Here is a 12,733-nt window from a genome sequence, read left to right on the forward strand (position 1 = left end):
TTCAACATTGAATTTCATTTTATTAGATAGCGCACATCTCTGAGGACTCGGGGCGGGTCACAACATGTACAGAAAACAAGAATCAATAATAGCAATCCAATTAATACATCATAAAACAGTCTTTAAAATTCTAATTAAAAAAGAAGAATCATCAATATCATTCATTCGACAATCAAACTAAGGCATTCATTGGTCAGGGGGGAAGATCTAAGGAACCCCAGGCCTGGCAGCAGAGATGAGTTCTCCCGGAAGGCGAGGAGGGTAGGGGCAGTGCGAATCTCCGGAGGGAGCTGATTCCAGAGTGCCAGGGCCCCCACAGAGAAGGCTCTTCCCCTAGGTCAGGCCAGCCAACATTGTTTTGTCGACGGGACCCTAAGGAGATCAACTCTATGGGACCTCAACGGTGGCTGGGATTTGTGCGGCAGAAGGCGGTCTCGGAGATAGTCTGGTCCTATGCCATGCAGGGTTCTATAGGTCATAAGTAACACTTTGAATTGTGTCCGGAAACAGATTGGTAGCCAGTGCAGTCCGTGGAGTGATAGTGAGATGTGGGCCTTTCTTGGAAAGCCCAGACTGCTCGCACGGCTGCATTTTGGGCAAGTTGAAGTTTGCAAACACTCTTCAAAGGTAGCCCCATTTTGCACCCATCTTCTGCAGTGTTGGCTATTCCTGCCAGTTTGGTGTCATAGAAACATAGAAGATTGACAGCAGAAAAAGACCTCATGGTCCATCTAGTCTGCCCTTATACTATTTATCTACGGAGAGGGGCGGCATACAAATCTAATAAATAAATAAATAAATATTTCCTGTATTTTATTTTAGGATGGATATATGTTTATCCCAGGCATGTTTAAATTCAGTTACTGTGGATTTACCAACCACGTCTGCTGGAAGTTTGTTCCAAGGATCTACTACGCTTTCAGTAAAATAATATTTTCTCATGTTGCTTTTGATCTTTCCCCCAACTAATCTCAGATTGTGTCCCCTTGTTATTGTGTTCACTTTCGTATTAAAAACACTTCCCTCCTGGACCTTATTTAACCTGTTAACATATTTAAATGTTTCTATCATGTCCCCCCTTTTCCTTCTGTCTTCCAGACTATACAGATTGAGTTCATTAAGTCTTTCCTGATAAGTTTTATGCTAAAGACCTTCCACCATTCTTGTAGCTCGTCTTTGGACCCGTTCAATTTTGTCAATGTCTTTTTGTAGATGAGTTCTCCAGAACTGAACACAGTATTCCAAATGTGGTCTCACCAGCGCTCTATATAGTGGAATCACAATCTCCCCCTTCCTTCTTGTTATACCTCTAGCTATGCAGCCAAGCATTCTACTTGCTTTTCCTACTGCCTGACCGCACTCTTCACCCATTTTGAGACTGTCAGAAATCACTACCCCTAAATCCTTCTCTTCTGAAGTTTTTGCTAACACAGAACTGCCAATACAATACTCAGATTGAGGATTCCTTTTCCCCAAGTGCATTATTTTACATTTGGAAACATTAAACTGCAGTTTCCATTGGTTTGACCATTTATCTAGTAAAGCTAAATCATATGCCATATTATAGACGCCTCTAGGAATATCAACCCTACTGCACACTTTAGAGTCATCGGCAAATAGGCAAACCTTCCCTACCAAACCTTCCCCTATGTCACTCACAAACATATTAAGAAGAATAGGACCCAGAACAGACCCTTGTGGCACACCGCTTGTAACCTGTCTCTGCTCAGAATACTCGCCATTGACACCAACTCTCTGATGTCTACGCTTCAGCCAGCTGCAAATCTACTGAACTATCCTGGGATTAAGTCCAATCTTCACTAATCAGCTCTTTATGTGAAACCCTATAGCATCCTAGCCAAATGGCAGTCCACTTTCCTCTTTAAAATGTCCAGAGTATTGGAGTTCACAACGTCCACTGGTAGGTTGTTCCACTGATTGATCGTTCTGACCGTCAGGAAGTTCTTCCTTATTTCCAGGTTGAATCTCTCCTTGGTCAGCTTCCAGCCGTTGTTCCTCGTCCGGGTCTCTGGTGCCCTGGAGAATAAAGTGAACCCCTCCTCTCTGTGGCAACCCCTCGTATACCTGTAGACTGCTATCATGTCTGCTCTGGCCCTCCTTTTCTCTAGGCTATCCATGCACAGTTCCTGCAGTCTCTCTTCGTAAGTCTTGGTTTCTAGACCCCTGATCATTTTGGTTGCTCTTTTCTGCACCTTCTCCAGAGTTTCAATGTCTTTTTTGAAGTGTGGTGACCAGAACTGAACAAAGTGCTCCAGGTGTGGTCTGGCCAGGGCGTAATAGAGTGGTATTAAGTCTTTCCTGGTCTTGGAGTGTATTCCCCTGTTGATGCAGCTTGGGATTGTATTGGCTTTTTTGGCTGCTGCTGCACATTGTTGGCTCATGTTTAGTTGATTATCCACCTTGGCTATGAGTCCTTCTTTCCATTTATTGTATTTGGCTTTTTTTTCTTTTACGTTGTCTATGAGGTCCTTGATTAGCCATGCTGGTTTCATTTTCGTTTTTCTGCTTTTGTTTTTCATGGGGATAGAATTGTTTTGGGCCTCAATTATAGGGTTTTTTAGGGCTTCCCAGGCTTCCTGTGTGGATTTACTCTTTTGAAGTTCCTTCCAGGGTTTATTTTTCAGGTTCGCTCTGAGCTTTTTAAAGTCCGCTTTTCTGAAGTCTGGGACTGTAATGGAGTTGGGTTTTGGTTATGACCTATAAAGCCCTACATTGCATCAGACCAGAATACCTTCGGGACGGCCTTCTGCCGCACAAATCCCAGCGACCAATTAGATCCCACAGAGTTGGCCTTCTCCGGGTTCCGTCGACCAAACAATGCCATCTGGCGGGACCCAGGGGAAGAGCCTTCTCTGTGATCAACTCCCCCCAGAGATTAGGTCTGCCCCCACCATCCTTGCCTTTTGCAAACTTCTAAAAACCCACCTATGTCGCCAGGCTTGGGGAAACTGACATACCCCTAGCTGTTCCATTTCATGTTTGGTTTGTTTGGATTGTATCACTGTTTCATAATGGGCTTTTTATTATTGTTTTTCATATTAGATTTGTAATTCTGTATTATTTGTTGTGAGTCGCTCCGAGTCTTCGGAGAGGGGTGGCATACAAGTCTAATAAATTGTTATTATTAATTATTATTATTATTTTTCACATCATCTCTAACAACTTTATAAACAAAGTTCTACTTTTCTTTGTATCTTGCAGACAAAGAGGATGGCAATAAGAGCACTCTGGACAATTGTAAATAAGAACCAACATTGAAAAGGGAAGAAGATAAAGGGAAAAATCAAAATATTTCCATTTCTTTCAGAAAACCATACAATTCTCCTCCTGCTCCTCCAGCAGCTGTTAGACAAGAGAGAAAATCAAGAAAGATTTCAAGCTCAAATAAGCATTATGAAGAACTGAAGGTTACATGAAAAGCCAAAGGAGATTATTTTTCAATCAGCAAAAAAGGGAAATATCTGGAAGTCAGTGGGGAGGAAAAGGCCAATAGTAAAGTCACATAGAGCAGACAGGAATGCAGCCCTCTCCCTGTGAGGAGTAAAACGGCTTGAATGAAAGCACCACTAAACAAGGCATTGTCCATATTTCTGGTGGCCTCAGCTGTGGAAAAGTGACATAAATTTGCCTATTGTCCAAAAAGAAGAGATTTCAAATCAGAGCTGTTTATGAAACGAGGAGCTAGACAGGAGAAAAGCCATACACACTATCTCAATGTAGCAAAAACTGCCTTGTGATTCATGGAAGCAACCACACAAGAGGGAAGCCACAAGAGTGCTCCCAATGTGCTAAGTCCTTTAGTGAGCGTGAGAACATGTTGGTACACCAGAAGACGCACATGAGGGAGAAAACATATGACAGTGCAAATTGTGTAAATGTTTCATTAGAAATTCTTAGGTCAGGTCTGTGAGAAAAGTTTCAAAGAGAGAATTCCAGTCTGGTGAAGCAAGCAAGAGTCGCAAAGAAGAGAAAACATTTGAATGTGCTGTAAAATATTCTGCCACAATTTCAGTCATGAAACATCAGAGTATTCACAAAGGAGAGAAATTCTTTCAATGTCCTGACTGCGGGAAAGATTTTAGTCAGAGTTTCAAACTGGTGAGACACCAGAGGACTCACAGAGGAGAGAAACCCTTTGAATGTCCTAAATGTGGGAAACGTTTTAGTCATAATTCCAGGCTGGTGACACACCAGAGGACTCACACAGGAGAGAAACCCTTTGAATGTCCTGTCTGTGGGAAAAGTTTTAGTCAGAGTTCCAGCCTGCTGAAACACAAGAGGACTCACACAGGAGAGAAACCCTTTGAATGTCCTGACTGTGGGAAAAGTTTTAGTCTTAATTCCTACCTGGTTGTACACCAGAGGACTCACACAGGAGAGAAACCGTTTGAATGTCCTGACTGTGGGAAAAGTTTTAGTCATAATTCATACTTGCTTGAACACCAGAGGACTCACACAGGAGAGAAACCCTTTGAATGTCTTGTCTGTGGGAAAGGTTTTAGTCGTAGTTCCAGCCTGGTGAAACACCAGAGGACTCACACAGGAGAAAAGCCCTTTGAATGTCCTGATTGTGGGAATTGTTACAGTCAGAATTCCCACCTGCTGATACACAAGAGGACTCACACAGGAGAGAAACCGTTTGAATGTCCTGACTGTGGGAAAAGGTTTAGTGATCGTTCCAGCCTGGTGCAACACAAAAGGTCTCACACAGGAGAAAAACCCTTTGAATGTCCTGACTGTGGGAAAAGTTTTAGTCGTAATTCCAGCCTGGTGCAACACCAGAGGACTCACACAGGAGAAAAACCCTTTGAATGTCCTGACTGTGGGAAAGGTTTTAGTGATCGTTCCAGCCTGGTGCAACACAAAAGGACTCACACAGGAGAGAAACCCTTTAAATGTCTTGATTGTGGGAAAAGTTTTAGTGTTATTTCCAGCCTGGTGAATCACAAGAGGACTCACACAGGAGAGAAACCCTTTGAATGTCTTGACTGTGGGAAAAGCTTTAGTCAGAGTGCCAACCTGGTAAAACACCAGAAGACTCACACAGGAGAGAAACCCTTTGAATGTCCTGACTGTGGAGATAGTTTTAGTCAGAGTTCCCACCTGGTGGAACACCAGAGGAGTCACACAGGAGAGAAACCCTTCGAATGTCCTGTCTGTGGGAAAAGTTTTAGTCAGAGTTCCAACCTGGTGAAACACAAGAGGACTCACACAGGAGAGAAACCCTTTGAATGTCCTGACTGTGGGAAATGTTTTAGTCAGAATTCCAGCCTGGTGCAACACCAGAGGACTCACACAGGAGAGAAACCCTTTGAATGTCCTGACTGTGGGAAAAGTTTTAGTCAGAATTCCTACCTGGTGATACACCAGAGGACTCACACAGGAGAGAAACCCTTTGAATGTCCTGACTGTGGGAAAGGTTTTAGTGTTACTTCCAGCCTGGTGCAACACCAGAGGACTCATACAGGAGAAAAACCCTTTGAATGTCCTGACTGTGGAGAAAGTTTTAGTCTTAATTCCAGCCTGGTGAAACACAAGAGGACTCACACAGGAGAGAAACCCTTTGAATGTCCTGACTGTGGGAAAAGTTTTAGTCATAATTCAAGCCTGGTGAAACACAAGAGAACTCACACCGGAGAAAAACCCTTTGAATGTCCTGTCTGTGGGAATAGTTTTAGTCAGAGTTCCAACCTGGTGCAACACCAGAGGACTCACACAGGAGAGAAACCCTTTGAATGTCCTGACTGTGGGAAAAGTTTTAGTCAGAATTCCAGCCTGGTGAAACACCAGAGGACTCACACAGGAGAGAAACCCTTTGAATGTCCTCACTGTGGAGAAAGTTTTAGTCTTAATTCCAGCCTGGTGAAACACAAGAGGACTCACACAGGAGAGAAACCCTTTGAATGTCCTGACTGTGGGAAAAGTTTTAGTCAGAATTCCAGCCTGGGGCAACACCAGCCCGGGAGCGCCAGATGCCAGGCGGATTCCCCCAAGACTTCAGAGCCCTCTGTGACCTCAGTGCCCCGACACCCAGCTGATTCAGCCAGGGAGCACCAGACACTAGGCGGATTCCCCACAGCCTTCAGAGCCTCATTACCCTCACCGGAGCCCCGACGCCCTGCTGGTTCCACCCCGGAGCACCAGATGCCTGCCTGATTCCCCCCAACCCTTGGTAATCTCCCTGGAGCCCCTAATGCCCAGCTGATTTTCCCCCTCCCCAGGCTCATAGCATCAAGGGATTTCCCCCTAGCCCCAAACCTCCCGGATTGCTGAAACCCACTGGACCATGCCATTAAAGCAAACCAGACCACTTGGCCCCAAAGGGAAACAATGGAAGGAAGAACCCATGAGACCTCCAAGTGGACAATTTCATTACTGCAACTACAATTGAACATCAAAGAGACTTTCTCAACACTGCAACCCTTAGGGGACATTTGAATACTCTTAACACCAAAGTGACTTTTTATTACTGCAATTCCCAGTGGACATTTGCTTACTCCAACACCAAAGAGACTTTGAAATCTCTAATACCAAGTGAACATTGGATATTCCAACACTCTTTCTGGCTGACACACACACAAACAACAACACAATAAAACACACACACACAACTTAAACCAGACCAACTGCACATATGGAAGACAATAATGGCAGAAAGACTTAAACCAATCTTGAACAAAATAATAAAGGACGATCAAAATGGATTCCTCCCAGGTAGATACATACGAAACAACACAAGAACAATATTGAATACTACGAGGCACATTCAGAAAAACAATTAGCACTAATATTTTTAGATGCCCAAAAGGCCTTCGATAATTTAAGATGGGAATTCACCCTTGAATTAATTAAACAAAATGCAATTTGGTCCAAAAATGATAAAAATGATTCAAACTATATATAACAGTCAGCCCAAATTATACTTAATGGTGAATTAACAAACTCCTTTCATATCTCAAAAGGAGTCCGTCAAGGATGCCCCCTATCCCCGCTTCTATATATTTTAGCAGTAGAAACATTATTGAACCAAATAAGAACCAATGTAAGAATTACAGGCCTCAAGGTTAAAAAACAGGAATTTAAAGTCCAGGCCTACGCAGATGATCTGGTATTTATTTTGGATGATCCAACAGAAGCCGGGGAGCATTTATTGAAAGAACTACAACAATACGGAGAGGTAGCAGGCCTAAAAATCAACAAACAAAAAACCAAAATCATAACTAAAATATGGATATTAAACAAGGACAGGAGTTAGAAAGAATTCTAGGAATCCAAATTGTCAAAAAAGTAAAATATTTGGGCATAGTATTAACTAAAAGATGTGGCACAATTCAAAAAGATAACTATGACTCACTTATCAAAAAAACAGCAACAGCTAATTAGATGGAACAAAATTCATATTTCGCTATCAGGGAGGATAGCTACAATCAAAATGTCTATCCTACCCAAATTTTTATATCTATTTCAGACTATTCCAGTAAAATTGAACAAAAACTTTTTTACCAAAATAAACACAACTATTTCTAAATTTATCTCGGAGGGGAAAAAACCAAGGGTAAGATTTAAATTCCTACAAGACAAAGTAACACAAGGTGGATTTGGCTTACCAAACTTTCCAAGCCATTACCAATCAGCGGTCCTCCTACGGGTAAAGGAGTGGATAACCCTTCAAAACCAGAGAATATTGGCATTAGAAGGGCATAATATTCTACAGGGATGGCACAGTTTTTTATGGAATGAAAAAGAGAAGATTTCAGTATATTTTAAAAGCCACATGATTAGAGACTCCCTAATAGACACATGGTTAAAAATTAAAAAAGAGCACTACTCCAAAATCCCAAGGTGGTATTCCAGCCTCGAAGCCCTTAGACATCCTAATTTATTTCAAACACAAAAATTGCTGAACTACAATCATATACTGGATGAGAAGGGAATTATAAAAACCAGGCAACAATTACAAAATCAAAACATCAATATTGATTGGTGGTCTTATTCCCAAATTTCGACAAAATGGAATAAGGATAAAAAGAAAGAAGGAATTCAAGAAAAAGATAGTTTAATTGACAAAATACTATTAGGACATGAAAAAAAAATTATAACTAAAATGTACAACTATATAATGGGGTATAACATGGAAACTGAAATAGTAAAAGAAAATATGATAAGCTGGGCTAAGAATATAGGTTACAATATTTACATAGAACAGTGGGAACAAATGTGGAAAAATTTGAAACTAACCAAATCAGTACCGTACAAAGAAAACTTACAAAAAATGTTCTATAGATGGCATCTAGCTCCAACTAGGTTGGCTACGATTTATCCCAATCTGAAACCAAATTGTTGGAGATGTAACAACAAAATCGGATCCTTTTACCACTTATGGTGGACATGCCCACACATTAAAAAGTTGTGGGGAAAAATTCAAATATGGATTCAAGAGATTACGGCAATCACATTAAAATTTAGGCCAGAATTTTTTCTTTTGGGCATAATAGATTTGAAAGGTAAAAAAGAGGACTTCTATTTAATACAACACATAATCACAGCTACGAGAATCACAGTGGCGCAGAATTGGAAAAAAGAGAACATACCAAGTGAAAGAGAGATTATTAAGAAAGTATACGATTGTGCAGAAATGGACAGGCTCACTCAAAAACTTAAAAATAAAGAGGACTCAAGATATTACGAGACTTGGGAAAAATTTTATGATTGGGTAAAAAAGAAAAAAGAAAAGAAAGAAAAAGAAACAAGATAAAACGTAAATCAAATATACGCTAACAGACAGGGGAGAAGTTTTGACACTGACAAAATATAAAACTGAATATTTTTATCGGACTGGTATTAACATCTTTCTCAATTCAACCGGATCTTAACTCAAGTGTAGACTAAAAAGTCATTGGAAAAACCGCGGCAACCATATGACGCTCAATCAGCAATCTAAGATATTTAGAACTGTCAGCAACAGTTCACTGGGGGGTAGGGCGGGGGAAGGAAGAGTCAGAAGAGCTAAAAGATAAAAAATTACGGAGATAGAACACTCTAAAAATTTAATTCACAACTGGGTAATTTGCTTGGTATTGATATGTATATTGAACTGATAAAGTTTATTTAAACAGAACAATTATATCTTATAAATATAATAAGAGCATGTGATTATATGTCGATATAAGGATGTAAAACAAGATGTAGCCACTCTTCCTTCCTTTGTATATATTTTTGTAAATTTAATAAAAATTATTTTTAAAAAAATAAAAATAAAACACACACACACAACTTAAACCAGACCAAATGCACATATGGAAGAACAAGTAACAGATGTCATTGTGATCTGCAAATCATGCTCAATGAACACTCTTCTACCCACAGAGCTCCAAAACTTCAAGTGCACCAAATGTAAACTGATCTATCTACTGGAAGAAAAAATAGAAAAATTAGAACAAAAACTGAACATCATTAAACTTAACAACAGCAACAGCAAACCTCAAAGCATACACAAAGAACAACCACAACCAGGACACAGAAATCACCAAGCCACCTCTACACAAAACCCTCCCCCAGAAGAAAAAAATTGGACACATGTCACCCAAAGAAAAAAGTATAAAACAAACACAAAACCTATGACAAAAGCAACTCTGTCACAAAGCTGAAGGTTTTGGCTATGTAAGTCATGATGTCAGTAGGTGGTCTAATAGGAAGTTGTTTAAGAGGGATGGTTTGCATCCATCGTACAGAGGAACCCAGGTGCTCGGTGAGGAGTTCAGAACTTTTTTGGACAGGCATTTAAACTAGGTAAAGGGGACAGAGATGTAACTGATGTGGATGATTTCTGTCCCCGACCAATGAGGATAAATCAGTTTCTGGAAGCTTATGAAAAGGGAGCTGTAAATAAAATAGATGTAGTTGTTGATGATAAGGGGCAAACTAATAATGATAATAATATTCCGGGTAATGTGCACGAATGCTCGAAGCTTGAGCAACAAGCTTTGTGAGTTAATGGCCATAATATCTAGAGATAATTTGGATCTGGTTGCCATAACTGAGACATGGTTTAAGGATTCTAATGAATGGGAAATATCCATACCAGGATATACACTGTATAGGAAGGATAGAATAGAGAGAAGGGGGAGTAGCCATTTATGTTAAGGAAAGTCTAAAAACTGGAGATTCTCTGGGTTTGCATGCAAAATAAAGAAGGTTCTGTCATTAGAATTGGGGTGATCTATAGGCCTCCAGGGCAATCTGAGGAATATGATAACAGGATGGTGGATGAAATTACCCAAATGGCAGTAAAGGGCGATATTGTGGTTATGGGTGATTTCAACATGCCTGATATTGACTGGAATATCCCCAGTGCCCTTACATGCAAAAGTAAGAATATAGTAGAGGCCTTTACAGGAGCAGCTCTGATACAGCTGGTTAAGACACCGACTAGAGGGGAGAATATTCTAGATTTAGTTTTTACGAATGGGAATTGGGTTTCAGAGGTTAAGGTGGGAGAAAATTTAGATTGCAGTGACCATGTATGTTTCTGGTTTGAAATAAAAACTGATTGTGAGCAATCCTATACTGCAACCAAGTATTGGATTTCAGAAAAACAAATTTTAACGCAATGGGGAAATATTTAAAGGAGAGAGATAAAATGGCAGGAGTGAGCACCCAGTGGACTGTATTTAAAAAGGCCATCTTAAAAGCCACTGGACTGTATGCAAGGCAAATATCTAAAGGTAAAAGGAAGAAGAAACCGCTATGGTTGCTATGGTTTAGCAATGATGTAATGGCTATAGTCAATGAAAAAAAGGCTGCCTATAGGAGATATAAATAGAGAGGTATATAAAATGAGACAGAAGGAGGCGAAACAGATAATATATGCTGCTAAAGCCTCAAAAGAGGAAGAAATTGCCAAATCTGTAAAGAAGGGGGATAAAACCTTCTTCAGATATATTAGTGATGGGAAGAAGAAAAACTGCAACATCACGAAGCTTAGTACTGGGGATAATACATACATTGATGGGAATAAGGAGGTCGCTGACCATTTCAATAGCTCCCTCTGTTCAGTTTTCTCAAAAGACACCTTACAATATAATACTATAGATTACAGTGGTCCCCAAACTACGACCTGGGGGCCGCATGCGGCCCACTGAGGCCCATATATCCAGCCCACGGGTGAGTCTGTCGGCCTGGAGAAACCCCCTGTGGGCTCTGAGCCCCACCTGGCTTCTCTGGCTATGTCCAGGGACCCCACTAATGTCCCCTGTAAGGCGTGCTGCCATGCACACAAAAACAACCCCCCGTGCAGTCTTTTCCAAGGCCGCACCTGGGAGCTGGGCATCAGAGGGGGCGGGGAGCAACAAGGAAAGTGCGGGGAAGTCTTGCACCAGTGAAGGTTCGCACGTGCCTATGCGCGCGAGCTCCCCATTCCACTGCCAGCCTGCCATGCACCTGGGGGGTGGGGAGGCTGAACACTCCGCCACAAACTTCAAAGAGGCTCAGTGGCTCCCTCTCCTTCCCCACCGCCTGTCTATCGCTGGCGCCTCCCACCAAGGTGGGGATTGGGCCCAGAGGAGGTGGTGAGTCTCTGTCCGTTCGCTGAGGCACCTCTGTATCCAAAGCCGGAGTGACAATGGTGAGAACGTCCCCCTCGATCTCATCTCACCCGAGGTAAAGGAAGGTCTGCCGAAAGCTGAGCCGGGCACAACACACACACATACATGCACACACCCGCCTCCTCCTTTTCTTTGAGTTGCCAGCTCCCATTTTCTGAATGAGGATTGAATGGGAGTCCAGGGTTGGGGGGGGGGAGAGGTTTGTCAGGCGAGTTCTCCGTGGGGAGAGAAGAGGGAGGGTGAAAGAGGGAAAAGACAAAGAGAGAAGTGGGGAGAAAGAAAGAAAAGGGAAAGAATAGGGAAAAACGGAGGGAAAGAAGTGGAGAGGAAGGAAGGAGAGAGGGAACGAAGGGGGAGAAAGAGGGAGAGAGAAAGGGAGGGAGGAAGAGAGAGCAAGAGAGATAGTGAGAAAGAGACTGAGTGAGAAAGCAAGCAAGAGAGAGTGAGTGAGAGAAAGAAAGCAAGAGAGAAAAGGAGAGGAAGAGAGGGAAGGAAGGAAGGAGAAATGGAGGGAGGAAGGAAGGATGAAATGAATGGAGGGGCAGAGGAGGGAAGGATTTTTTTGGGTGTGTGTGTAAATTTTTTAAAAAATTTCTCTCAAAATACATTCAAACAATACAACGTACCATCTAATTTTCCATGAATAAAATGCAGTATTTTGTTAGTAACTAATATCAATCATCAAAAAAGTTGCAAACTTTTTTTTCTAAAGTTGTCATCCAGGTACATACTTTTCTTTTAATTAAATTGACTTCTTAATGTTCCTTCAAAAAGTACACCAATTATGTTTCTAACTTATTGACCATTATGCCAAAGTGCTTCCTTCTTTCTTTATACATTTTTCTATAAGCCAAGAAAACCTTGTATAGCCAATCAGATGTTAACAAAAGAAAATTAAAAACAAAACATAAACATATATGAATTTCAGACTTCTTCCCCCTCCCTCTAAATAGCATGTTCCCATTTTGTTTTTTACTTTAAAATAAGGTATGTACAGTGTGCATAGGGATTTGTTCATAGTTTTTTTTTATAGTCCAGCCCTCCAACAGTCCAAGGGACAGTGAACTGGCCCCCTGTGAAAAAGGTTTGGGGACCCCTGACATAGAGGG

General features: G+C 41.4%; 1 protein-coding gene across 1 annotated transcript in view; it reads left to right on the forward strand.

The window, feature by feature from the left end:
* LOC139159267 (zinc finger protein 850-like) overlaps nucleotides 1–12,733 on the forward strand; it is a 32,114-nt gene that overhangs the window by 2,149 nt on the left and 17,232 nt on the right. The window contains exon 2 of the mRNA XM_070736601.1: nucleotides 3,223–6,167. Coding sequence (XP_070592702.1) covers nucleotides 4,036–6,167 — 2,132 coding nt within the window. The 5' untranslated portion in view covers nucleotides 3,223–4,035. The remainder of the gene's footprint in view (nucleotides 1–3,222; nucleotides 6,168–12,733) is intronic.

The sequence above is a fragment of the Erythrolamprus reginae genome, chromosome 2, assembly GCF_031021105.1.
Source record: "Erythrolamprus reginae isolate rEryReg1 chromosome 2, rEryReg1.hap1, whole genome shotgun sequence".
NCBI lineage: Eukaryota > Metazoa > Chordata > Lepidosauria > Squamata > Dipsadidae > Erythrolamprus > Erythrolamprus reginae.